General features: G+C 40.8%; 1 protein-coding gene across 4 annotated transcripts in view; it reads left to right on the top strand.

The window, feature by feature from the left end:
* Positions 1 to 27,963, top strand: part of grm3 (glutamate receptor, metabotropic 3) — a 40,652-nt gene that overhangs the window by 4,076 nt on the left and 8,613 nt on the right. For 2 of the 4 annotated variants that reach the window (XM_076885735.1, XM_023152450.3), the window contains 5 exons: positions 5,204 to 5,263; positions 13,966 to 14,517; positions 15,600 to 15,743; positions 19,229 to 19,498; positions 19,989 to 20,592. In XM_076885735.1, coding sequence (XP_076741850.1) covers positions 14,206 to 14,517; positions 15,600 to 15,743; positions 19,229 to 19,498; positions 19,989 to 20,592 — 1,330 coding nt within the window. In that variant the 5' untranslated portion in view covers positions 5,204 to 5,263; positions 13,966 to 14,205. Of the gene's footprint in view, positions 1 to 5,203; positions 5,264 to 13,965; positions 14,518 to 15,599; positions 15,744 to 18,354; positions 18,484 to 19,228; positions 19,499 to 19,988; positions 20,593 to 27,963 lie in introns of those variants that run through there. The other 2 variants (XM_004553290.5, XM_076885736.1) reach the window with 2 other exon arrangements.

Raw genomic sequence — 27,963 nt, forward strand, 5'->3', positions numbered from 1 at the left:
CTGGTTTTCTAGCATGTATCATTTTGGGGTTTTGTTTTTGTTTTTTTGTTAAATGGTTTCATTTTGAGGATAATTGCTGTTTTTAGTGATTCCATGTAGGGAGTAGTCATTAACACAAAAAATAGGTCCTTCATCCATTCTCGGAGGCCTCCTGAAGTTCTTTCTTTGAAGGTCTTTCCAGTTTTATCATTTTTTTCTTTATAGAAACACTGTTGCTGTGCTCAACATGATCCTTTCACTGTTATGCTCCAGTGAGGAAACAGGGAAGTGTTTGGAAATCACTCCTGCTTCCCACAGCTCACCACTCATCATTAACTACAGTCACAGCATACACTGAGCTGCGCACACACTTACCAGCATCCACGTGTATACACTGCGTGCACTGACATCCCTTTTTCACTACATGCACACATGCATACATACGCGCAGGGGATGAGGCAGTGAGCGAAAGGGCAGTGGGATGTACAGCTGTGATGGTGTGTCTCAGAGAGAGATCAGACTTGTTAATAAATTATGATCTTGAGCAGGGAAACTGTGTGTGTGAGAGAATGTGTGAAATGCATAGTGAGGGGTGGCTTCCTGGTCATGCAATAGCGGCTATCGATACAAAACAAAAGTTACATGGTGCAGATGTCGTGACATTTCCAGATGTTTTATTGCTGGATTACAACCTTTTTCATCTGATGCCAATTAAAGGTTGTTTTAACTGATAGCTGATAATACACAGCGTAATAACAAGATGAAGATCCAGAACTGGGTTAGTGTTTGGAATGGGCAATTTGAAAATGGAAAAACAGCAGTACAAGTCATTATGTATGTTAATGTTAGTGTTTTATATTCCCTTTGGTAGTGTGATAGTGGCATGCAACTGAGTTTTTTATTACTTCTGTCTGTGAATATGTGATTTAAAATGGAGGGCATTCAGCTAACGGCTTTATCCCTGTTTTAACTAAACCTGTGAGGAGCACACACAGTGTCAGTTTTCTTCTTTATCTCATGTCACTGGTCAGCAGTGTTTTATAAACTGGGATAGGTAAATGACTACTGCGTGAAATACCAAGTGGTTCTGCTTTCATTTTTTATGTCATAACCAGGCAAAACTTCCTGTCACACACAGAATTGTCCAGTACTGTAAAGCGTCTCAGGTCTTGGTCACATTACAGCCATAGTAACCTTTCCTCCCCTGTTGCATCAGGTATAGTAACTACATTGTTCATACAGTATTCACCCATATTGCTCAAGTCAAACTCTCTCTATCCGACCACTCAGCGTTTCCTTGCTCACTGCTGTGCGGGCATCTGGCACACACCTGGGAACTGCATGAGAGCTGTGAATGTCATTGTGAAGTTATCAATAAATAATAGTAGGTACAGCATAGTGCCATAAGTTGAAAATGTCCTTTGGACAATTGTGAATTTAGATTTAATTTTAAATGTATTAGATAAATGTCTTCTGCAAAGCACAACGACTGAAAACAAGTATTACAACAGTGGCAGCCACTTCATTAGGTACACCTCTTCAGCCACTCGTGAATGCAGACACAATATCCAATCAGGCAATAACATGGCAGCAATGCAAAGCATTTAGGCATGTGGGCTTAGTCAAGATGACATAGTGAAGTTCAAACCAAGCGTCAGCATGGGAAAGAAAAGTGAGTTAAGTGAGTTGAATGAGGCATGGTTGTTGGTGCCAGACTGGGATTTTCCCACATAACCATCTCTAGGTTTTACAAAGAAAAGAAAAACTATCCAGTGAGCAGCAGTTCTTGTGATGAAAATGCCTTGTTGATGCTAGAGGTCAGAGGAGAATGGCCAGACTGTGCTGAGCTGATAGGACAGCAACAGCAACTCATATAACTTCTAACTGAAACCAAGCTACACAGAAATGCCTCTCTGACCACACAACGTATCGATCCTTAAAGCAGATGAGCTACAGCAGCAGAAGACTTCACCGGATACCGCTCCTGTCAGCTAAGAACTGAGGCTTTAATTTGCATGGGCGCACCAAAATTAAATAAAAAATGTTGCCTGATATGATGAGTCTTGATCTCTGCTGGATGAAAATCTCAGAGGAATGTTTCCAGCACCAAATTAAGGCTGTTTTGCAAGCCAAAGGGGATCCAAGACCACAAGGAGCAAGGTGTACCTAAAGTGGTCTGTGTGCGTATGCTTTATGGTTGTTGCCTAAAAGTCAGCTTGTTTTATAGCTTTTATAATTTCTCACATATGACCCAATAAACTTAATGTTGCACTAAGTACTTAAAAATTCTCACTTCAGGTCTTATTTATATACATTTGTGCATATACGCTTTTAGTGGGTATGCATTTGTTTTGGGGGTTTTTTTTGTCTTGTTTGATATTGATAGTCACTCATAGTAAAAAAGTAAAAATAAAATCCTCCCTTGCTTTAAAACATAAACATTATTATAATATTCACAAGTCAGAAAGACGAAACTGAGCTTTTTAATATAGTTAAATAAAGACTTCCTGTTTAAATTCAGTCGACTGAACTTTTTGTGCTGATGTGGGAACAATGAATTTTACAATTACAGTGATGAGGATTCCAGGGCTAATGTGGGAGGGCAAATCATAAACTTAGTACATAATTTAAATTCTAATAATTAGTGAGGAATGTAATTGGTTTTTGCACATAACCACCTAACCGAAATCAAGCAAAGCCAACCAACATTTGGTCCTATCTGAAAGGCTTTTGTCTCTGTCCAACTCAATTAAATGTACTCTTCTAACAGCCTCAGATAGCTTATACTGTGGTCAACACTCCATTACTCTCTACCTGTCTATTAAAGCTCTGTGCACCTCATGTATCGACCATGCTGAGGACAGAGTTGCAAGCTGTGTGAACATGAATTAAGTAGGGTACCACAAGATCTGTGCCATGGTGAGTTAGACTGATGCGTCATGATGTCTCACAGGGTCATTACATGACAGTTAAGTTGATAGATGCAATCCACTGAGGAGTAATTCTACTTCTGACAGGTCCACTGCCTTCTATAGTGATAAACTGCAGGTCTGATGGATGCTTTCACACATTTCGCCACCCTTTTCTGTTTTTAGGTTGAACAGACATTCTTTAATGTTTAAATCATGCAGTCAGACGTGCTGGAGATCACAAAACCCAGGGAATGCACACATGCAGAGACATCTGACTGAAACTTAGTGGGAAAGGATAAAATATTAATCGATTTTCAACACAATGTAGAATAATTTCTAAATTGTTTTTGTGTTATTTTTGTCAATTAAATGTAAAAGTTTCTCAGATGTTGGGTGACGTTGCTCTTTCTTTGCCATCAGCTGTCAACAACTCAAACATGTTGGAGTTACGGTGATAAAACAGAGGAAAAACAGAGACAAATGTGCATATTTTATATGTTTGAACACCTTGTTTAACATTGTAACTTGACACGAGACTCGAACAAAGCGGAGTTGAAATGAAATTAAAACTATTAATACAATTTCTGTCACTTAATGCATTTTCATGGTTAAGTTCAAACCATTTTGGAGGTCTCGCTGTACCGCAACTTACAAAAAACAGAGCGCTAAGTACTCCCACTGCAGACTTTTTGTGGTGCTCGAAGGTTAAAAGCTCTTTTAGTAGAGGATCCTTTTGGAGTACCCACTGCACATGAGAGCAGAGTCTAGCCTGTGTAGCTCTAAACGTGCTCTATACGGGTTAAACCTATTTTCATTTCAAATTTACTTTCAAGTATGTAACAGAAGGAGGATCATTCTATTATGAGAAACCAGAGTTCAGAGGGTGTGTGGTTAATATTTGCAATTCTCTAAGGTCCATTTCTATGTCATGTCTAACATGATACCACCTTTAACCTTGGACCCTAATGGAGGTCAGAAATATACCGATTGATCAATACAGGAAAGGCCGAGTTCAGTACCTGATTATTGATTTTAACTGGTAAATGGTAATAAAAGATGGCATAATAAGCAGAGCTATAAAATGCAAGTAAAAATTTTTAAGAACTTATTTATAAGACTTTTTTTTAAAAAAAAAACATGTAGATTTATGCGCTAATACTAAAGGGTTGGAGGGTTGTGCATCATGTCTTGCTCGTTGTTTGGTTGTTGTATTTTGTGAGATGTTTCTGTCCTATTTATGGATCATCAGCCTTTCCTGCCTAAAACGCACTTTGTAAATAATTAATGGTCACAGCCCATTGCACCCGTTACACTGTCAGAAGTCTAGGACACCAGTTCTACACTCATATGTACACGCACGCACGCATGCGCGCGCACACACACACACACGCAGGTCATTGTTTTGTGAGTGGGAAAATAAAAAGTACACTTTTCACACAATTTGAAAAGGCTACACCGTACTCCGTCTTTAACAATTCATATACCTTGAATTCACATTCACTTAACAGTTGTAAGTACCACTGTTCTTACTTGGCCTTAAAAGATAAGAATGAGAAAGGAGAAAGAGATGGAAGGAGGCTGAAACACACAAAGCCACTGATGAATTAACTGATAAAGCTCTGACAGTGTGCACCGTCTTTAAAGGGGTCTGTTGTTCAGCACACAGCAGCAAAGCTTCTGATGCTACATCCATTCTCTTTCTCTTAAAAAGGAAAGAAAGAAAGACCTCACACACACACACACACACACACACACATACATACAGTGTCTTCTCATACTGTGAGATTCATGTCATTGGAGCAGCTTTCAGTTCTGTCAGATCTGTAATAGTCAGATAAACAGGCACATACACACACACACACACAGTCAGTGGAAACACACAGGTTGTGGGGCTATCTCTCCTCTCAGCGTACCATGGTCCATCGACCCTGCATGGCTGCTCTCAGCTGGATACGTGTCATCCACAGCAGCCCTGCCTGTTAGGGAGAGAGTGAGGGCTGTGGTGGGTGTAAGGGAGGTGGAAATAAATAGGAAGAGTGGAGCACCAGCAAAGGAGGGGGGTGGAGGAAGGGATGCAGGGAAGCTGCTTTGGAGCAACCAGAGGATGTAACATGAGAAGCAAAAGAGGAGTGTGGTTTGACTTGAGCAGGGTCAGAGGTGAAATAGGGTTGTCTGTCAGATGTTACTCTGCATCATAGCTCCCAAGGAGAAGGGTCAGTAGTCTTCCTGCTCTCTCTTTTTAGTCAACAGTGCTGTTATTTTCTGCCTGTTCTTTACTCACCTCAAGTATCCCCCCCATATCTCTCTAATAGGGCTCTTTGATGATGTTGCTATGTGCCAGCTGGTGTCTTCTCCCATCCTTTTCAATTCAGGTAAGGCAGTTAATAGCTGTGTGTGCCTATCTAATGCAAAGGTAGATGTCTGCATGTCAGTCTGTGAATTAACTGTAAAAAAGAAGTCGTGGTTTTACAGGAAGCAGACATCCTGTTTATTTTTGTTTGTTTGTTTGTTTGTTTGTTTGTTTGGGCAGATTCTCCCTTGCTTAAAGTCACAGCACATAGCAGCACATAGTGCAGATAGCAACAAACCACAACAAACCAAAAAAATGTTTGCTTTAAATTTTGTGCGGGTGCATCTTATTTCTCAAGAATAAACAAGTAAAATGTGTGTTGGTAGTAGTTTGGTAAGTTTGTTACCTTGGACTTAGTTTGGTGTCAAATGATACTTTTGTTTGTTTGTTTTGTTTGGTCATGCTTAAATATGGAGCAGATGGGATAGACAGCATTTTGATGTGCACTTTCATGGGCCTAATTAGGGGTTTAATCATTCAGAAACAAAAATTTAATCAACAGTCTTCGTCACATTTCGATGTGCCAATTTCATGACATTCCATCCAGGCGAAGGGCACACTGGATGTACAATGCAACTGATTGGATTTCACTTTTACTTTACAATCAATCCTCAAATGTCAAAGTATGTCTTTGGAGAAATGTTACATTCCCAAAGAATGGCACCATGCAGTACAGAAGAAAGAAAGGAAAAAAGCTGTTAACCACTAATGTGGCAAAGGGTGTGTTTTGTGATGTAGCAGTAGTGAGAGTTAGTTCATTCTCTATAAAGATTAGTACCAGTTTGTTTTCCTGCCACACCAAAAAAACAAGCTGGGGTCAAAACTACTCAGCGTTTTAAATAAGTATTTTTAATACAGCCTCTGTCACTGCTCTGCATGAAAAACCCAAGGCTTATTGTCCTGTACTTTAACCTCCTTGGAAACATTTTCAGTAATGGAAAAGGGGACAAAAAGATTTTCTGTTACACAGTGTGTGTTCCACTTGCACAGTTGCTCTTGAGAAAGGAAGCTGGGTTTGGGAACTTTCCAAGAGGTTATAATGAAGCAAACATTCAATTTCAGCGGACACCATGAGATAGTGTAAAAGTGCTGGGAGATATTGTTTGACACATTTCTGGGAAGTTGACCTCAAGAGCTGCCAATTATAACAAAGCATGGTTTCAAAGGAGTGCATTGGAGGAACTCTTAGAGTTCTAGCTCCATAAATATACAATTTTAAACTCAACAACACACATCCATAAGCATGCGTTTACACCAAGACACCCTCAAAACAAACACATAGCCAGATCTGCAGCCTTCTTGCAGTGTTGTACTCAAAACTAATCTCATGACAGTGTTCTCTTTTTTTTAGACTCAATAATATAATTACTAATAATGATATTATTATTATTATTATTATTATTATTATTATTATTATTATTATTATCATCATCAACTTTAATTTTTGGAGGCTATATTTATAGGGACTCCAGCTTTTTCAGGGGAATACTGGAAATCATTCAAGGAGGATCTTTTTTTTTCTCCACTACAGACAAACATCAAGGATGTGTGACGGTTTTGAGAATTGATATAAATCTTTCATTGACACCATCAATGTCATCCCCCATGTCCCTCCAAAATATAGAAATTACGTGGAATTAAATATCCATGTCAGGTAATCTCCTGTCAGAATTTGACAGGAACATCACAGTTATATAAATAATATATGCCCATATAAATGATATAAATTTTACAGTTCAAATTATGTATTAGTACTCCTGCCTTGCCTACAGTAAGAATTTATTATGTATCATATAACCTGATTTTGTGTGTCCTTTACGTGCTTCCTGACCACACTCATTCAGATCTCTGTTGGTTGATGCACAAGGAAGCTAAGACATAGAAATAGTCTGCTTTTAGGTCAACCCCTCAGAGAAGCAGAGGTGTGTGTTTGTGCATGTGTGTGTGCACGTGTGTGGGCGGGTGTTTGTCTGGGTGTGTGCGTTCGTCTGTATGTGTGTGATATTACAGAGCAGAGTAGTAAAGGTATGGCAGCCGCCTGAAGAAAAATTTGAGCTGCCTGCATCTAAGAGAAGCTTTCATCCTCCTACCTGCCCACTAAAGAGGGGAGACTTACTCTTTCACTTTCTCTTACACATGTGCGCGTGCACACACACGCACACATAAACACACACAGATAAAGTAGGAATCAAGAGAAGTTTTACCATGAGCTTGCTCCTTGGTCTAGATTGATTTTTCTAGTCACAACGTCAACCTCCAGCTTCTGTCTTATCTCTCCCGAGGATTGCAGGAGAGGCACAAGTGGCAGAATTCAAAAGAAGTGAGCTATGTCTTACTCAAGCCTTGTGAGTGACTTTTTAGTAGCCAAACGCAAACTCAACAACACAGAGAGAATGAGGGAGGCTAACGGGATTGCTTCTTGGGGTTGACAACATTTCTGGCTAAGATCAGACATCCTGGTGATGGGGTCAAGGTGTGTGTGCACACAAAATTCTGTTTGTTTGCTTGCATTTATTAATTTACTGATGGGTAATTTCACTGCATTTGAAGGGGAAAAACATTAGATCTTATATATCTTTTAATTATACCTTCAAAACAATTGCTGTGGACTAAATAGACATCAGCAATATAATCTGGCACTTTGACAAGTCAGCAAAGCAACAGCCTGGTGAGTGTATAAGTTGAACAAATAAACAAGTGCTCTACACTCATGGCCACTGCATTAGGTACACCTGTCCCACTGCTTGTTACCATAAATAGCTTATTAATCAGTGGCAGCAACCCAGTGCATTAAAATCATGAGGACCTCCTGAAGTTCAATCCAAGTATTAAAATGGGGAAGTAAGGTAATTTTAGTGACTTTAAACATGACATGGTCTTGGTACTTCAAAAACTAGTGATTTAGGGATTCTTCCATGCAAGCATCTCCAAGCTTTACAAAGAATTATTAGAAGAAGAGAAAATATCCATTAAGCAGCAGTTCTCAGGTTAAAAATGCCTTGTTGTACCAGAGGTCAGAGGACAATGGCCAGACTGCCCTGTTAGGTAACCAACAGCACCAGATGACCACACCGGGTGCCACTTCTGTTAGCTAACAACAGGAATATGAGGGTATAATTTGCACCTGCAAATGTAATGGTGCAGGGGATATTGTCTTGACACGCTTTGCGACCTTTACTACCCACTGAGTTTGATTTAAATGACACAGTCCACTTGATCGTTGCCAACCAATGTTCATTATGACCTTTATGACCACAGTGTTATCCTAATGGCTGTTTCCAGCAGGACAACCTCCCATGTGACAAAGCTCAGACCATCTCAGACTGGTTTCCTAAACAAGACAGTGAGATACTCAAAGGGCCTCTATGGTCACCAGATCTCAAACCAACAGAGCACCTTTGGATGCTGTAGAGCAGGCGATTCACATCACTGATGTGTGGCTGACAAATATACTGCAACTTCATAAAGCGGTCAGGTCAATATGGACCTAAAAATGTTTCCAGCACCTTGCTGAATCTATGCCAAAAAGACTTAGGACAGTTCTGAATGCAAAAGGGGGTCCAACCTGCTAGTAGCACGTACCACCTCATAAGGTGTACCTAATAAAGTGGCAGGTGAGTGTAATTTATTTAAGGCATGTAAGGTTTTTTTGACAGTCTTGTATTTCCAAATTGTGCTACCAACACATCAAGAATCCTGTAACCTGTATCCTGTTGATACCTTTATGTGTCCATGAGCAAATTATCTGTTACTTTAAACACTTTACATATTTTTAAGTGAACAAATCGGTCTTTTTGTTCAATTGAAGAATTCCAGGGAAGTCTTCTTGAGGTCGTACCTTCTGCAACACTTGCATTATGCAATCATAAACTGCCAGCTTGTTCTGGGACAATGTATGCTTTTTAAGATTCTTCACAAGGATCTAGGTTTGTTGAAATAACTTTCTAAGTATTTTTTTAGGTGTTTTAGCCATAAATCATCATAAAAAGCATACATTGATTATCCCTTCAAAGTAATTTGCATTTAGCTAGTAAGTAAGTAAGTAACCAAGTAAGCATAATTTCTTTTTACTGATGTGTAGTATTGTTTCACATGGGTCTTGGGAAGATTAAAGTGCTCTGATGCAAAATATAAATTCAAGCCCCTCTCAAATGAAGTTAAAAAAATATCTGATATAAAACACAAGCCGCTAGACCAGCCTCCTAAAAGCAGGACAAGTTTTGTCTCATTAGCCTACTCTTGCATGCATTATTGCTAACTTACACATGCTAGGTCTTAATAAATAGAGCAGCTAACATTTGCAGTGACCTTGTTCCCATGTGCCTATACTGTTAGAACCTATCAGAATGCACCAGCATTAGTCAATAAACCAGCGGACCTCAAATATACAGGCGCTTACACTAGCACAGATTTGTAATATCCCCCAAGACTGGATATTAGAAAAAAATGCAGACTTCAGACCCAGAAGCTACCTCCATCATTTAAATAAAGCCTAAATTTGCTAGCGTCATTTTGTAAACACCTTCGCTGTAATCCTTTGCTGTTCTTGCTGCCATGACAGTCTGACAGCTGAAGACTTACTAAACACGATGCCCGTAGAATGCATGCTATCCATGCAAAAAGAAGGCCGCAGTGGAGCGACTATGCTTGGATCGTACGGCGCTACACAAACCTATACCAACTCCCAGGGTATGCTTGATCATCTAAATAAAACTGGTTTGTGAATTAATCATGTTTCTTGTTCATGATGTTTAAGGATTGGCCGAAAGATTTGGCAGTAGCAAAAAACTATTCATCTTACAGATGATACTTGGAATACTGGGACGACTAAATAACATCGTTGCGAGATAGCGAAACAGTATCATTTCAATCTGTTAGAAAGTTCAAGGTCAACATTATTTTCATTCAAATTAGTCACACAATCACATTTTTATGGCCTGACTGCCTTAAGACAAAGGACACAGGCAATGGGCAAGATAGTACAAAAACATAAAATGCACTGCTGGTGGTAAGGTTTGGGTCTGTTTGTTTGGTCTAATCATTATGAAGTTAGACCAAACCATTCTTGCTACTAACTTTGTGGTTCTTTCAGGCAGCCATCCTAAGCTGTCAGTTTGCCAAACCACACTACGAATAAGCCTGTCAAGACACTCCCGATGGCACTCCATTAAAAGTACACAAGATACTCATGCCAAAATTCTTGAAACCCTCGGAATACAATCTCTGCTGTGCCTTATTGAATGCAGTTAATGTGGAGCAACAATGTGAGGGTGTCTGTGATGTGTAAACCTAGAAATCTAAAACTGTCCACAAGAGATGACCAACTGATGGAAATAAGAATATGATTTTCTTTGATCTTTCTAAATGATTTCTTTTGTTTTATTGATATTTGGGGAGAGGTTTTTCTCTTTACGCTATATGGTTAGGTCTTCCACTTGCTCTCTATAGTGCCTCTCACCACTGTTGCTTATTAGTCTCATCTCTGTGGCGTCATCTGCAAATTTTATGATTCTGTTGTTGTCATATTTGGCAACACATTTCTGTGTAAACAGACTGTACTCTAGGGGACTCAGAAAGCAGCCCTAAGGCATGCATTGTAGATGAGAATGGTTTACCTATTCTCACAGTCTAGGAACTGCTTCCCAGAAAATTGTATTGAAAGCAAATCTGTAATCAATAAACAGAAATGTAATTTATGTATTTTTGATTTCAAGGTGTACTAAAGCAGTGTGCAAGGAAATGATATAGCATCACCTGGAACAGTAGGTAAATAACATAATAAATAATGTGTGGAGGATAGCAGCAATGCAAGAAAATCTGAGTCCTAATCCTTTGAGAAGTTTTAAGATCTGTTTCTGTCACCTGTAGACCAGCCCCATTGGGTGGGCTCTGGGGTGCTTGTTGTGAGCGTTAAAATTAGTATAAAAATTGCTCAACTCATCTGGGAGAGAGGCACAGATGTTGATAGCTACACTAGGTTTTGATAGACCTGGATATTTGGTAATGTTTCTTGTTTCTTGATTTAAAATTAGTGGTAAATTCTGTCCAAATACACACACACACACACATACATTTGCACACGTATCAAATGCTGTTGTTGGGTAAGAACGAGTAGCACTGGAATATGGATATTCACAAAGAATTTAAGATAGTCACTGACCATTCCACTAACTTTGAAAAAATTGTAGCCCTGGGGCCCATGCTGCTTTAATGTGGCCTTGGCATTGTCCTCACAGTCGGCTGCAAGCATTTCACTTTCTGCTTGCAGGCATGAAGCAAGAGCACTGACAGGTAGTTGGATTTCCCAAAGTAAGGCGAGGTTTTTGCCTCTGGTTATGCAGGTGAAATGCAGAAAAAGTTCTGGTAGCACAGATTTTAAGTTACAGAAGTCAGAATATCTCCTGTGTGACAATGGCTCCATACAGATCATTCAGTGCCTCTGCAGCAACATCTCACAAAGGGGATTATCTTAGAGGTAGAATAACCTGCGCCTTTTTCTTAAGCTGTTTCAGAAGTGGAAGGCCATAGTACAAGACTAGTTAAATTAAGCAGACAGTGACCTGTCAGTAAAGAACCCTGAACAGAACAGAACACACAAAGGCTCTTTGTATCCTTTGAGAACTGGTTCAGATGTGAGGTTCAGTCCCCTTTTTCCTTGAGCACTGCATGTTGGCATGAAATCAGCCATTCGTTTTGTGGAATAGCAGTGACATATGAAATGAAAACAAGTGAGTGAGAGCATCCCACAACCTCCTCCCACCCTGTTGGATTCCTCCAGCAGCATGGCTGTGTGTTGTTATTTTAAAACCAGCATGCTGATGTTTAGGAGTTCTATACCATACTAAACAAGTTACTTTTGAGTGTTTGTCATATGAACATTTGTTAAGTAGATTAAATACTAATCAAAGGTATCATAGTGCTTCTTCTGGAAAAAATAAAAAAAGAACATTACATTGTGAAATTTTATATCAATTAATCCACTAGTTCAGACTATTCATTTTCCAAAAATGTCAACCTCAAAGGGAGAAGCACTAGTTAATTTCTACTAGCACTAGGGAAATCCATCCAATAATTGTAAAGGCCTTTCAGTGTTGATAGAATTCAGTGTTCTCTATACTTCTGATATCATACATCATTTTGTACTAGTGACATGTGACAACATCTGCCATAAAGATTTAGAAACAAAAGCAATTCATCAGCAACTTAATGTGTTTTGTTGTGGTTAAAAGAAACAACACTGACTATTAACTAACTGTAAACTGTGGTAAAGGTTTTGCTGACCTACCAAGTCAGTGCCACCTGCCGTTTTTCCTATCACAATGGCTACTGTATGAGCTTTTTCACTTGATCTTGAAACATAAAATATGTTGTTTTGGACATTTGCTGGAAAAAAATTGCTTTCCCACACACCCGAGGGAGGTTGGTAAGTAAAAATTGATGATGAGTTACAAACAGTGTTTTTTATTGTGGAACGAACAGTTCCTTAATTGTCAGCTCCCTAACTCCATATATTCTGATGATCCCTAAAAAAGCTAGAGACATTGCCTAGCTGTAGGGAAGTTGATTTGCTCTATTACAGCACACTTGGCATACATTATTACATACTAAGATTTAAGATGACAAGATACCTTATCAATACCTGTTCTAAATGCAAAGAGCATAGTGATGCATTGTAATAGTACACATAATATATCTAGGTGCCGTTTCTTTACTTGTTAAAATACTGATCTCAGTACACTAACCTTAATGACTCCCAACAGATTATTTGCCTTGCAAATTCCCACAGCTCTGCACTTCAGCTTGCAATGCATGGATGCTGCTAAAGCTAAAGTATTTTTACAGGACAAAACCCCTCCAGAGCTACAGAAGCTCTTGTATATTTCTTACCTTTATACTCACATGGGTTGTACTGTCCAAACATGTAAACTGCAAAATCTGTAGAGTACCGTCTTTAACATTTAGCTGATATATTTCATATATTTTAGGCCGGCTTTGACAAAAATGGAGGTGGAGCACATTAGTGAAGAAAACAGTCAAAACACAGCTTTAATTGAGTCGTAAGCTGAGTAAGTAGCATCAGCTGTTGTTGGCCTCATTGTTGTCAGACAGCTTCTTTCATGGTAAAATGCATTCAGCCCTCACTCTGTAATTATGCAAGGGAGAGGGGGAGCAATAAATCTGATAACACACACACGCACACACATGCACACATATACTTAGGGGTATAAACTCATGGACAAGCGGAGAATTGCTGGAACAGAGATGAGATTAGAGAAGCTTTTCTGATCTGTGGCATGAGAAGACTTGGCTCGTGTATCAACCAGCCATCTAAGCTGGCTTATCCTGATACAACCAGGGGCAGACACCCCACACACACACACATACGCGCGCGCACACATGTGCACACTTACAATAAGAAAGTTTACCGGGTGATGTAAGGGAGGAGGAGGTTGGAGAAGAGTGGGGTAAAATCTCCAAACAATTCCATATCCCTGTTAGTCATGGCCTTGCTTTGCCTGTAAAGCAGAAATGACTGAGCCCTTGTTAGCAGTGTCCCCAAACTCCACTAAAATGTCTACTTTGCTGTCTTTCTACTTCATTGTACCACAAAAAGTATTTCAGCTTTTAGATTTGCCCTGTGGCATGTGGACTGACAAACTTATATCCCACTCTTCTTCCCTCCTCTCTTTTCTCCTCCTCTCTTCTCCCTTCTTCTGCAAGCAGAACTGATGCCCAGATGGTGTGCCCCTCCATGTGTGGTCCAGTTCAGTTCTCCCTGACCGTTTCATGGGCCACAAAACAACCCAAGAATCCACGGCCGCTGCCTGACTCAACCCCACTGAGCACTGTCCACTTCACTTGTAACCCCTCACCCCTAACCTTAACCCTTAGCCCTTCGCTTCCCTCTGTCTCGCTCTCTGTCACGCCTGTTCTTGCGTTCTGACAATCCTCTCTGAGCACAACATGGTGGCCCGCATTCCCTTTCTTGTTTTGGTCATGATGTGTCAAGGCGTTTTGCTCTCAGACCCACCCCAGTCACGTCGGGAGATCCGCATCGAGGGTGACCTGGTGCTCGGCGGCCTGTTTCCAGTGCATGAAAAAGGAGCTGGCATGGAGGAATGTGGCCGTGTTAATGAGGACAGAGGGATCCAGAGGCTGGAGGCCATGCTGTTTGCCATAGACAGAATCAACTCGGACAAAGCTTTGCTACCAGGGGTCTCCCTAGGGGTCCACATTCTTGATACCTGCTCCAGAGATACCTATGCACTTGAACAGGTGGGTGAAGATTGCCATTGTGCATCAATGGCAGATGATGAATCTAGACAGTGTACAAATGTAATTTTCTGCCATATGGTAGTTTTCCCACACACCTAAAATTTAGTCTCACTACCACAAAATTAGGTCGCATCATAATCATATCTTACATATGTAAGTCAAAGTCAGTTTAAAGGACATTAAAGGTAAACACATGACAGCACTGAAAGTAATCAAATCCCCACAAAAGCATATTGGTGAAATATCGGGATAATCCATGTGAATGCTGATGTAACGTTTTAGGTACAGCACAGTTAAAATCTAATTAGTTGTTTTGTGCTCCTGGGCGACTTGAACTTTTGCTATATTTTGTCTTTAAAAAGTTGCTCATCTAAGTAATTTTTGGCCTCAGAAGTTAAATGTGCAACGTTTCCATTTTAAATCGAGTAAAACTATAGGCTCTCATTAAAAGGTAATATTCAGGTGAAGTAAATGTACCTCAAAATTCTATTTTATTCACAAAGGAAAAAGGATATTGCCTTGAATGATAACAGCAAATCCGTGATGAGAAAGATAGATTGAAGCTATTTTCGATGGGGGAAATGAGCCAGATAAAAAGAAAGGATGGCACTTTCCCCTCAAGGATTGTTATCTTCAAAAAAATCTTCTTATTGCTGAGCTATTTAGGTATGATGCATCTAGTGATCTTACGCAATGAGCTCTGTGACTGATTGCATAAACCTTGAATTGTTGACATCTGGTTTCTCTAAACAGGTTGTGGATTTATAACTTGTTTCCCACAGCAGTTTAAATACAGTATAATCTGCCTTGGTCTCGTATGAGTTAATTTACAATTTGGACCCTGTACTGAAATGAATCAACCTCATGTGTGAAGCAATAGATTTTCATTGTCCTTAGAGAAGAGAGAAACTTTGCATTAAAAAATAACCTCAACGTATTCAACTTTTATTTATGTAGCACATTCATTACAGCAAAAATACTTCAAAAGGCTGATTAAGAATTAATAGAAAACATAGACCATATTGTACCCTACATGATCCATTACACTTGTTCTAAAATATCTGTGTCTCTGTGTTGCCCAGGCTCTGGAGTTCGTAAGAGCCTCTCTCACCAAGGTGGACGACACAGAGTTCATCTGTCCCGATGGATCATATGCTTTGCAGGACGACAGCCCGCTTGCAATCGCAGGAGTCATAGGAGGATCTTTTAGCAGTGTCTCTATACAGGTAACAAAAGTACAGAAGTAGTTATACAAACAACAATCACTGTGATCATCTACTTTTAACTTTCTCATTAAGTTTTTGCTTATTCTCCCGTGGCCAAGGGTTAAAGTGACATTTTCCATTTCTGCTGTTTTCATATTTATGTGACTGTGTATGTATGTGTATGTCTATTTCTTAGAATCAAGCTACATCGGTGTGCTCTTGTGTGTTTTCCCAGCCCGTGTAGCTCTTGTCATAGAACTATGTAATTTGCATAGTTTAGCATAAAACCTCCTTCTCCCTTACTCCTCTGTGACTGCACAAAAGCCTCCTCCTATCAGTCCTTAAATCCCTAATCTCTGAAACTGTCTCTCTGTCTTTTCTTTCTCACCCTGCCCTGTCTTTTTCTCTCTCTTCCGTTTTATATATTGCTTTTTTTTCTCCTCTAAATCTTTGCTCTCTCACTTCTCATAACTTCCCTTTTTTTCCCTCCATATTTATATGCATTCTGAGGCATCCCTCCCGGCTATTTGGGGAGATCTCAGTGTATGCTGACCTCAGCCCCCTTCTTTTCCTCCTCCTCCTTCCTGGGGCAGCCATTGTTAACACATCTGCACTGCCTCTTGTCCTTCATCAGACATAATTATGCTTTGTTTTCTTGCGGCTCGTTTTTGTTGGCCTTTGTTGCTGGGTTTTTTTTATCGTTTTGTTTTGGGGTTTTTTTTTATCTAAACAGCAACCGTGTTTACAAGACCTGAACTGTGTGCTGTTTTGTGATCTAATGCCAGTGAAGCTAATCTAGCTACTCCTTCATGCCTTTGTACTTGGCCAGTCTGTCTGTGGCTTCCAAATGAAGTAATAGGGAATTATTTTATGTTTAACCATGCACAACTAAACTCCAGTGCCTTGAAGGCATTTACTTAGCGAGCATGATTCCTCCCCTCTACTCATTCATGTCTCTGTGTATATGTCTCTGTGTGTGCATGTGTGTGACTTGCATTCCGAGGAGAAAACCCACAGAACCCCTCCTCTGCACCATTTTTTCCGTCCTTTACTTTCATTTCTTTCCATATCCACATCCAGCCCATTCCTATGCATTTCTCCCTTCCCTCTCTCTCTCACAAGGGAAGAAGGCAGCTTTCGCTAACAGAGTAAACTCCCCGTGTCCCTACACACAGCCCTCTTAGGTAGCTGGTCATTGTTCAGTGGCAGGTAATGGAGCAATGCGGTTACATTTTGCAGCGTGACCTTCCGTGACATTTAAGTCTAGTGCCATCTTAAACCCATAAAACCTGCCTGCAGAACTATAAGCAGCCATCAGTGCGTGCGTGCTTGTGTATGTCAGCGCAGGTGTTGGCGTAAGTGTCGGCCTGTTCTGGCGCACATCGGTGTATGTATGTGAGCGTGTGCTCTAATCTTCTGCATTATTAGTCTAATGAGATTCTGACATGTTGTCAAAACAGCTCATCAGCTGAGCTATGAATGAAATATAGAAAAGCACAGACTGATGCGCTCTAACAGGATTAAACTGAGGCGGGAACAGAATGGCTGTGTAGTTTGTGTTTATTTGTGGGTGCCTGTGCATGTTTGATTGTGTATGTTTACATGCCTTTGTGAGCGCGAGGATGTCTTCCAGTCGTATCTCTACTGTTTGTGTGACACCTGTGATTGAAACTGCAATAAACAGAACATGACCATAGCCCAATCAATAGTAAAAGGGAATGCAATATAGACGCTACTAGAGCTCAGGCACCCGTCACTAATAAATGATTCACCATGTGCATATGTACTTGCTGTGTTTTCTTTTATTTTCATGTTACGCAAGAAGCAACTTCTACAAGCAGAGATCTTCAATATATGTTGCCATTTTCCATATGGAAAAAAAAAATCTTTTCTCAGCTTTTATTAAAAATATTTGATTAAGTGCCTTGCAGTCAAAGGTTAAAGATCACTTGAAACAGATAAACACTTACACCAACTTTAAATAACTAAGCGCAAGAAGCTTTAGCAGTTTCAAACTGATGCTATCGTTTTTATATATTTCAACCCCATAAACATTCCTTGTGCTGATTCTCAGTTCCACTTTGTTTTAACTTTACCATTCCCTTTCTTCTGCCAAGCCTTGGTACAGCCCTTCATTTTATCCGCTGTTTGTCCTGTGAAAAGCAAAACACACCTTCCTGTGGAAGTTCTGCTTCCATACGAATTAAACGTGTAAGTAGCAGCCAAGTGGTGCTTATCAAATACACCTGATTAACTGAGCACCATCAAATGTAACCACATCTTTAATCTATACCTCTGCTTTCTAAAATGGCTATGGCAACACAGCTTAAGTTTGCTAAATGGAAAAAACAAACACAGCACATCAGCATAAACGCCTCATACCAACTGTCAAGCACGGTGGTGGAGGAGTGATGATTTGGGCTATAAGGCAAAAAGAAAGTGCAGCTTTATGGTTTCATGGACAAAAGAATTTCTGTGGCTGCAATATGACGAGCTAAATAATAACCAGGGCTGCACATAAGTGGTCCGCAGGTGCGCATTCGCTGTCAAAATAAAAAACGGGCACAAGATAAGAAGTTGCAACGCGTGTTTGCATACATAAGATTTTCAGGAGGAGGACAGACATTTGTTTAGAACTCTTAAAGATGTCGAAGAAGCTCCTTTAAGCAATTACTGTAATGTTCCTCCACCTCCAAAGAAATGTCAGAAGGAGTCCGAACCACAAAAGAAGCACGTATCCTTGGAAAAGTAGTTGCAGGAGGTGAGCTGGCTTCAAACAAATGATGAACGCACAGAGATGTGGTGCGGAATGTGCCGTGAAAATTTAATAAACGACAAATTAAAAAGGCATGAACATTTTTTTTTGTATCAGAAAAATATCAAACCGTGACACCAAAGTATCGAACCGAACCGAACCGTGAATTTTGTGTATCGTTGCACCCCTAATATATATACATATATTCATGACAGAAACTAATAAAAGTTACTATAAATGTTAAGTTTGACATGTTTTGGCCCTTAATTTTTTTACTCTACCTTTCAGACATTGACTACATTCAGTCTAAGTGTCAAATCATTCCTAAAGAAAATACTTTTTATACTATCACCTAAAAAAATCATCAAGTTCATAGAGAATATTTTAATAAAATTCAGACTTATTAGATTGTATTCACACTGATCCATAAGAGTATAATCAGTCAATTCTAATTCAGCTCTGGATACATAACATTAAAAATATAATTTACAAAAAATTATGGGAAATCTCCTTTTGCTCCTTTATCCCTGGCTCTTCTCAATAACTTTACGGTGTTATCTGCAGCAAAATATTAAAGTTAAAATATTAAAATATATTTCATCATGTCATAGGAGCATGGGCTATGAAAATCCAGTAAAAAAAAAGATATCAATCAATCAATGTCAAGACTCTAATTTTAAAGCAGTTGCGATAGCTTAATTGTACAACAGCAGGCTCAGAATTATTCCACCTGATTTATGTGTTCCCTCAGGTTGCCAATCTTCTCAGGCTCTTCCAGATCCCTCAGATAAGCTACGCTTCAACAAGTGCCAAACTCAGCGACAAGACGCGGTACGATTACTTTGCCCGCACTGTGCCCCCTGATTTCTACCAGGCCAAAGCCATGGCTGAGATCCTGCGGTTTTTCAACTGGACCTATGTGTCCACCGTCGCATCCGAGGGTGATTACGGGGAAACTGGTATCGAGGCTTTTGAACAAGAGGCACGCATGAGAAACATCTGTATTGCCACTTCAGAGAAGGTAGGAAAAAGAATTCATTTGCACATTTCTGTTGTCAAATCCACATGGCTATAAGAAGCAAACAGAAAGAAAAGCTAAACAAAACAAACAAAGCCAAAACTTCCATGTGGAATGTCACCCTGATGTATGGCCTACGGCTGCACCAGCAACAATAAGCAAAGTGCTAAATTTGTCCGCTTATAAAAGTTTGTCTTTACGTCTTATCTCGTCCTACACCAAATAGGGTTTAATATCACACTGTTGTTATCAGTCGTGAACCAGAAAATGAAAGCTTATCTCCAAGAACTCATTCTGGGTGCTTTCACAGTCACATTTTTCATCTAATTTGCTACAGAAATACATGTTGGTATGAGACTGTGAGACATATCTTTTTTTGTCACATTTCCGCCTATGATTTATGTGATAAATAATTACGAATAGGGAACATAAGGAGGAGGAGCATGTACAGTATGTCTGTCATTAAATTGCAGCATGTCTCTTCTTTGTCCAGGTGGGACGGTCTAACGCGAAGAAGTCCTATGAAGCTGTGATCCGTCAGCTCCTCCAGAAGCCAAACGCCCGTGTGGCTGTTCTTTTCCTGCGAAGTGACGATGCCAGAGAGCTGCTGGCAGCTGCTGCCAGGCTCAACACCTCCTTCATATGGGTGGCCAGCGACGGCTGGGGTGCGCAGGAAAGCATTGTCAAGGGAAATGAGGTCACAGCTGAAGGAGCCATCACGCTTGAATTGGCAGCCAATCCCATACCAGAATTCAACCGCTACTTCCTTAGTCTGAACCCTGTCAAAAATCATCGGAATCCCTGGTTCAAGGAGTTCTGGGAGCAGCGGTTTCAGTGCTCTTTTGGGGGAGGAGGCGGAGTGGGCTTGGGAGAGACGCCTCCCCCACCATGTGACAAGGACTTGTCGATGGACAAGAATAACTTTGAACCCGAGTCCAAGATCATGTTTGTGGTGAATGCCGTGTATGCAATGGCTTACGCCCTACATAACATGCAACGTAGCTTGTGCTTTAACACCACCAAGCTGTGTGACAGCATGAAGGCCTTGGATGGGCGCAGACTCTACAGGGATTACATCCTTAATGTCAGCTTTGCAGGTAAGAGAGCTATAGCACGGCAAACAGAATGAAGAGCGATAAGGTGTTGAAGTTTTATGAAGAATAAGAAGTAAATGTTGGAGGGGAAGCTGGTGGAAAGACAGTAGGACAACGATGGGAATTTTCAGTCCCTAGTTAACAGTCCTCTGTGAAACAATACAGGGATGTTGTCCTTCTCCTCAGCCAAAGCAGCCACGAACATAAAAAGTACTGAAACAAATCCACTTAATTGCTATGTATTGTCAGAGCCAGCTTGCCATTGACACCTATTACCCATGCGTAATTGATACGACACTTGAAAGTTTCTTTGAGGAATGAGAGCTTCAGTTAATCCGTCAGCCATATTCTTCTCTCTTGCACTAATGAGATTGTGTGTGTTATAATAGCTCCTATAGCAGGCTGCCTGTCTGTCTGTCAGTCTCTGTAGAGTTGGGAGTGAAGAGACAGAGGATTGGCTTGACTGACAGATGGCGTACAAAGGAAGCGTTATAAATAAACTGCTGTGTCTCAGGGACTGACACAGGTTTAGAGGTGCTTATTCCTCCACCAACCGTGACCAGGAGCAGACATCAAAACAGCCAGACAAACAACACTAACACGGCAGATTTGCCATGGGACGCTGGGGAGAGAGAGCAGCAAGGATGGATGGAGGATGAGAAAATGGCATCGCCTATGAGGGGAGGGGGGGAGGGAGCTTACAGATAAGAGTGACAGGCAGACTAAAATGAGAAAAGAGAGTTTGGGGTAAGGTAAGAGAGCGTAAGACAGAAAAAGAGATAGGGAAAGAAGGAGGGAGAGAACAAGTGAGCACCGAGGCAATTCCGGAGTGGGACGGCATGCGTCAGCAGAAGAAGAGAATTCTCTTTGAAATTCCCCATCTTCATTTCTGCTACAAATCAAAGTGGAGCATTTCTGTCTGAGAAGAAGAGCGAGTATAAGATAGAGACTGAAGAAACAGTCAAAGCAATTGCAGTTGCATCCTCCACTTGGCACCGATGATCCCACTCCATTATAGAGTACATACAGTGAGAGATAGGAAGGATATGCAGATTTACACACACGGGAAGCTGACAAATGCTCTGGAGTGGGTTTTGGGGCAGAGGAGAGAAAAGCAGGGAAAAGCAGAGGACAGCAGATGAGAAAGAAGGTGTGAATCCCTCTGTGACTTTCCTACATCTCTATGTCTGATAATACACTCCCTCTAACACCGCTTCTGCCTTCTTTTTAATACTGATGTATGTCTGCGAATTGCACGTTTTTATTCTTCAGCTGGTAAGAAAGAACAGCAAATACAAACAACCTGAGTCCTTTTACACTGACAGTGCTGACAGAATGACAAGCAGCTGTATTGGTAAAAATCCATTCAGAGAAGCTGTGCTGATAAGAGCTCAAACTACGTGGAAGACGGTACAGTTAAACTGGGAACTTGCGGCAGTGTTTGTTTTGAGGTATTGGTTCGCCCAGAATGACTCACTCTCGCTCTCTGCTGTACATATACATCCTTCCGACTACAGTATGTAAGGAAGAAGCTGAGGTGAGTTGAGGTTGAATGTGGGGTATGAATACTGCAGCATCACCATCCGCAGTGCTCTCAGTCTGAACTGTAGCAGACGGAAAACCAACACTCTTCAGTGCTCTCTGTCTCCCTCCTTTCGCCTTCTCTTATACACACATGCAGGTTTATTGCACAGTCTTTGCATTGCATCAAAATCGGAGCTTCCTTATAGCTTCCAAATGTCCCCTAGGACTGTGATTCTTAAATGTAATAAGACTGTTGTTTTATTAGCTTTTACTGACATTGTATGTGGTGCCCTAATGCACTATTCTGCATTAAAAGCAGTGTTTTCATATGCGGCTCTCTTCATCTAATCTCGTCTTGCTCGTTGCTATGGTAATTGCCAATTGTTGAAGTGATCCGGTAGATCATGGGAACTGCTCCTTACCAACTAGTAACAGACACAGAGGCGTTTTTTTACACATTTTTATGAGGCCTTACAACATGCTTCATACGCAAAACGTAGACATACATACACACAAGAGGCACATAAACGCCTTCCTAACAGTCTTTTTTACAATGAGGTGGCTTGAAATGCTTGTTTTTCTACCAGCATGAAATTGCAGACACCCCCAACCCACACACTTCTCAAAGCCATCATTCAACTCCCACCCACCCACCTCCCCGATCTGCAGCAAACAGATCAGTATATACACACATGCATGCAGTCTTCTGTTCAAATAGTGGTGATAGATGTGATATTCCCCCTTCTCTCTTTCTCTCTCTGTGTGTGTGTGTGTGTGTGTGTGTGTGTGTGTGTGTGTGTGTGTGTGTGTGTGTGTGTGTGTGTGTGTGATATGTCTGTGTTAGCAGAGGCGGTGTGCCTTCAGGGCCACATTGAGCTTGCTGCAACGTTTAGATGCTAGAGAACAACCTTCACTCATTTTCTCTCCCTCGTTTTTCCCTCAGTCTCTTTTCCTCTGTCTCTCTGTCTTTGTCGCTGTCTGTCTTTCCGTCACTCTTTCTCTCCCACCTCATCACTCCGTCTTTTCTAGATGCTTGTCCCCCTTTTTTTCTCACCCGGAAAGTGTCCTACTCTCTCCTACATTCAAAAACAGCACATCCCACTCAGACTTCACAAGGTTGCTCTCCTGCCTCCACTGCCTCTCTGCGCCAGTCTGCTTCTCCACTCCTCTCCCTCACTTTGCTCATCTGTCCATCCAGCCTTCACCTATTCTCTGTTGATTCCTCTCTCTAAAGGCTCTCCTTTCCATCCACCTGTATCTCAGCTACCATGACATCAGTTTCTTGCTTTTCACTTTTGCTATCTCCTTTCTCTTTCTCTTGTATTCTTCTCCCTCTACTCGCTTGTCACTTCCCTCCTTTCTTTGCCCTTATCTTGTCTCTTGGCTCATTCTCCATCCCAGCACCTTCTGTTTTTCTCTTGCCATTTCTTTCTTTTGTCTCCTCTATCTCACCACCTTTCTTTCAGTCAAGCCTCAGCTCTCTTCCGCTACATTTTACCTCCTATACATTTCTGTCCCTTACTCTAGACTTCCTTTTCTCTACCCTATCTGTCCTCTGTTCCCCTGTGGCCTGTTGTTCTGTGACCCAGTCAGCGCCTCCATCCCCTTGGACCAAATCCACAGGGAGAACAAATATAACTAATGTGATCCCTCTGTGTGTGAATTTGTGACATCTGAGTGAATACCTGCATATATGCACTGAGGGGACATGAGTGCATGTATGTGTGAAGTCACGTAAGCAAAAACAAAAAAAGATTTACCCTCTCCACGTAAATCTGTGCACTTCACTTTCACCGCTTTTAGATGACTTATTCCTACTTATTCATCCCAAGCCGCCTTTGCCTCCTCTCGCTCTTTCCCCCTGCCTTTAATACCCACAATCCCCCTTGGGCTTTGCTTTAGCCCGACATGGCCGATAACATAATTAATTTCTCAGCTTCTGAATGAAAAGCCTGTTTTCACCATGCTTCTAATTAAGCTAGAATAATAAGGTGTTTCTCAAGTTAGTGGGAATGCTAAGTGTTTCGCAAAAATTAGGGTTCTGGTTAGGCTGCTTTATAACTACAGTTTGTCTTGCTTAAGTTGATTTGCTTTTTCTTTCTTTTCCCTCTTTTTTTGTATTTTTTGCTGTTTAATTTTCATTTCTCCCAGTTGTCTAATCAAGTGCCATTACAAAAATGAAAGAGTTTGTTGCCATTGCAGTAAGATAGTTGTATATTTAGATTTGATTGGGACAAAGCAAACCCTATGTTTCACCCAGCCTGTGAGACACCGTTTCTACTCTACTTCTAGTGTACCACATGGCAGATGAATTGGCTGACAGTATTGCTGGATGTCAGTGAGTGAGGCTTGGTCTTTTGTTTGCTGATGACACTTCACGGGCATAAAAAGTCACCCGGAGCAGTAGGGAAGTATTGTGTGGATGAGGTGACACAGAATCATCTATAACACTGTATTAGGTTGCGTTAAAAGATCTGTTACACATGGAAACCTAAGAGCCGCCGTTAGGAAGCATCGCTACAAATCATTCCGTCAGTTTATTGTTCAGCGTGTTGTTGTAACAGAAACATGTTGTAGAAAAGTAGCTGACAGATCAAGGCTTTTGTGCACATTGGAAATAATATGAACAGGCTTTTTAAAAATCATTTTTTAAGCAACACTGTTTCGGAAACACTGCAGGTCGGTCGAAAAAGACAGTTTGCATATTTGAGATGCCGGACTTGAACACAAAGACCTGTCACAGTGCTTCAGCTTTGCTATAAAGATCCTGAGGCTTTATTGAGGTTTCCAGCTGGTTAAATGAGTCTAACTTTATTTGATATTAGAGATTTCAATTTTCTTTGTCAATTCTGATTTTTTTCCTAAAAGTGACTTGCCTATGCTGATTTTCCCAGTTCTGATTTTCTTTCTAAGAACCAAAACCAACACCAAATAAAATTATACAGAAATTACCAAATTAAACTTTACAATTCCCCCAAAACTGCAGTAAGTTACAGCACATTGTCTATTAAATATCTGAAAAATAAGTGTTCTGCTACCTGAAAAAGATACTGTACACCCATCATCAGCTGACATTTAGGTGTAACAGGTTTATACAACAATGTTAATTTAAGGTGTTTACATTATTTTCCAGTATGTTTATAACTTTAACAGATAACAGGACACCAACCACTTTTTCATTTGTCTCCATAACTTTCCTCTTAAGTACTTTGATCTGTTGCTCATACCGAGGCTCATATAGAGCCTGCAGGCGTGTGGCTGACTCTGTGCACTGGATAGCTTTAGCTTTAGCCACTTTGTCTTTGTTAGTTTCTTTAAAATGTCTGTATTCAGCTGGGTGAGGGTGATTTAAGTGCCTGATTAGGTCTGTTGTTACAAATGTTTTCGCACTCGTCCACACATGGTTTACTTTGGCAAACTTTGAAGACAAAGAGACAACTGCTTTCCGAAGAGCTTCCATGCTAACAATATATTAATGTGTGGTTATGAGTGTGCACTATTTGTCTGCCCCGCTGTGCGTGTAGCATGTGTTTCGCATGCATGAAACAGACCGGCTCATAATTGGACATATGGGCAGACTGGTTCCCTGTTCGGTCCATCGGTGGAACTGAATTTAATACGTGCATTTTCATAAGATAAATGGATCTCGATGAGTATCGCTGACATTAGAGTTGCATCTGTTGATGTTTACCAAGACTATATTTAAAGGACATGGCCACTATAATCACTTTTAGTTGGTATAATATGGCCACAGCTAACCTGTTGATAGTAAAAGCACATTTGTGGTGCCCTAACTTGCTGTAATTGGAGATAAAGTATCTGAATTTCAGGTGCAGGACCACATCTCCAAACACGCTCTTCCGGTTCTCATCTCTATAAGTTCCCCCAGTTCTACAAGCTGTTCATTCTCGTTTACACGCCCCACCATCCCTCCCCTTTTCAATTCTTTAACTTCTTCACTTCTATTTAGTACATGGGGATCTGCCAGGCTCGGGAGCCACCACCAGTCCACTTCGAGGCCTTGCCTAAACTGCACCTCAATTCATGTCCAAGCCATTCATCTTTATTTACTAAACCGCTGTCAAACCTCAAATAAGGACGTGCGCCCAGCAAGTGAATTACATGATCAGTATATATATATATATATATATATAGAGAGAGAGAGAGATTTGTAACTATTTGGGAAATCAGGAAATCCTAAATGTATATATTTTTTAATTCAACAAAACAGGCTGGAGATGTGGACTGACAAATATTTATTAACTGTTTTAGCTATTATTTAAATGGCCAGTCTCAAAATTTCAACATGCTCAGAAGTTTGATTCAGTGAGTCTACGGCCATAGATGCTTAGTCCTGTCAAAACAAAAACCTTTGTTGTTGTTGTTTTAGTTTTATTTTTTTTTAGTTCAGTCCAGGACAGTGATGAAGAGAGAGAATTTTGTCCATCAGTCAATAACCTGGGCTACGTGTCTCCGCTCTCTGCAGTCAGTTGAATCTTGGTGGCCTTCGCTAGCTCTGACTTGCACCCTCATCCACTTTCTTGATAAGCCATTCTGTCATGTCAGCGAGGTCACTGATGTTGGAAATAAGGAGGAATCACCGGTCCTCTGAGTCTATTGCTGCCTGAATGCGATGTGTTAGCGGGAAGTCAAGGACAAAAACAGTGCCTTCAAATGGCTCTGTAGGCCAATACTCTTATCTCTTTTGTCTGTATTACACGTAATTACCACATGCAGCTAATTAGGCCTCAGCACATATCTAAGGTCCTAATAAGGTGCAGTTATGATAATTAGCCACTGGTAACGTCTTCTGTCAGTGTGTATTGGTGTTTAAAAGGAGGAGGTCCCAGCTTGCCTTATTGCTTGCTGATATTAGCAGACTTTATTATCTGGCGACGTGCAGCATAATGGATTCATATATCTCCTTTATCTCAAGATATTATCAGCACCTTCTTATTGAAATCATTTTCATTTAGCTGTCACCTAAACATTTAGCTGCAAAATCCAAAGAAGACTTGACAGTTAGAATTTCCTGTGACAGAGGGAGATGAGAGAGGAGAAAGATAGAGAGTTGTGCTGTCTCTGTGATTTATGGATTTCATAAACCCTAACCCCCTCTGCTGCCATCTGACACGCCATTCTTTTCTGAGCACACTGAACTATCACAACAATAGCACAGCTTTAGCCCCTGTCAGTGCTGCGTGCACATACGTACACATTCGCACACACACACAGCTAACAGCAGGGTCAGAGCTTTGGTTCTGTCAGCACTGCCTCCCACAGCGCTCAGAGCAATACCTTAGCCATCAAACTGTAAAGCAAAACCTAATCGAGCTTCAATCTTGTGTGCACATCCTTACACGTACACACATGCAAACTTTTCAGCCCAACAGCTTATTCGCAATCTGTATCCTGATTCACTCTACTGATCCCAGGCTGTATGTATGGAGAATGAATTCAGCCCACGATTTATTCAGTTACCCAAAGACAAAGAGATATGAGGAAGGCGGCATAGCATCATCAAAGCAAGCTGCACGGTGAGGACCGAGAGCCTTGTTACAAATTGAAGAACGGTGCTTTATAAACCCAGCATACACTGTGATTTCTCTAGTCACATCATCTTTCGACAAGGCACCACCGTATAACACGCAAGCCTGTGTGTCAGCAATACAGAGCTGACTGCTCTGCTGTAAAGGACAGCGATGGCACAATAGGAGTGGCATACACTTTGTCTGTGTCAAAACAACCAACTTTCAGCACTGTCAGGTCCAGCACTGCCTGCAAAGCATCAATAACTTACTGTTTTCCCAGTCCATAGCCCTTTTCTATTTGTTTTTTTAATGGTGACCG

The sequence above is a fragment of the Maylandia zebra genome, linkage group LG7, assembly GCF_041146795.1.
Source record: "Maylandia zebra isolate NMK-2024a linkage group LG7, Mzebra_GT3a, whole genome shotgun sequence".
NCBI classification, from domain to species: Eukaryota; Metazoa; Chordata; class Actinopteri; order Cichliformes; family Cichlidae; genus Maylandia; species Maylandia zebra.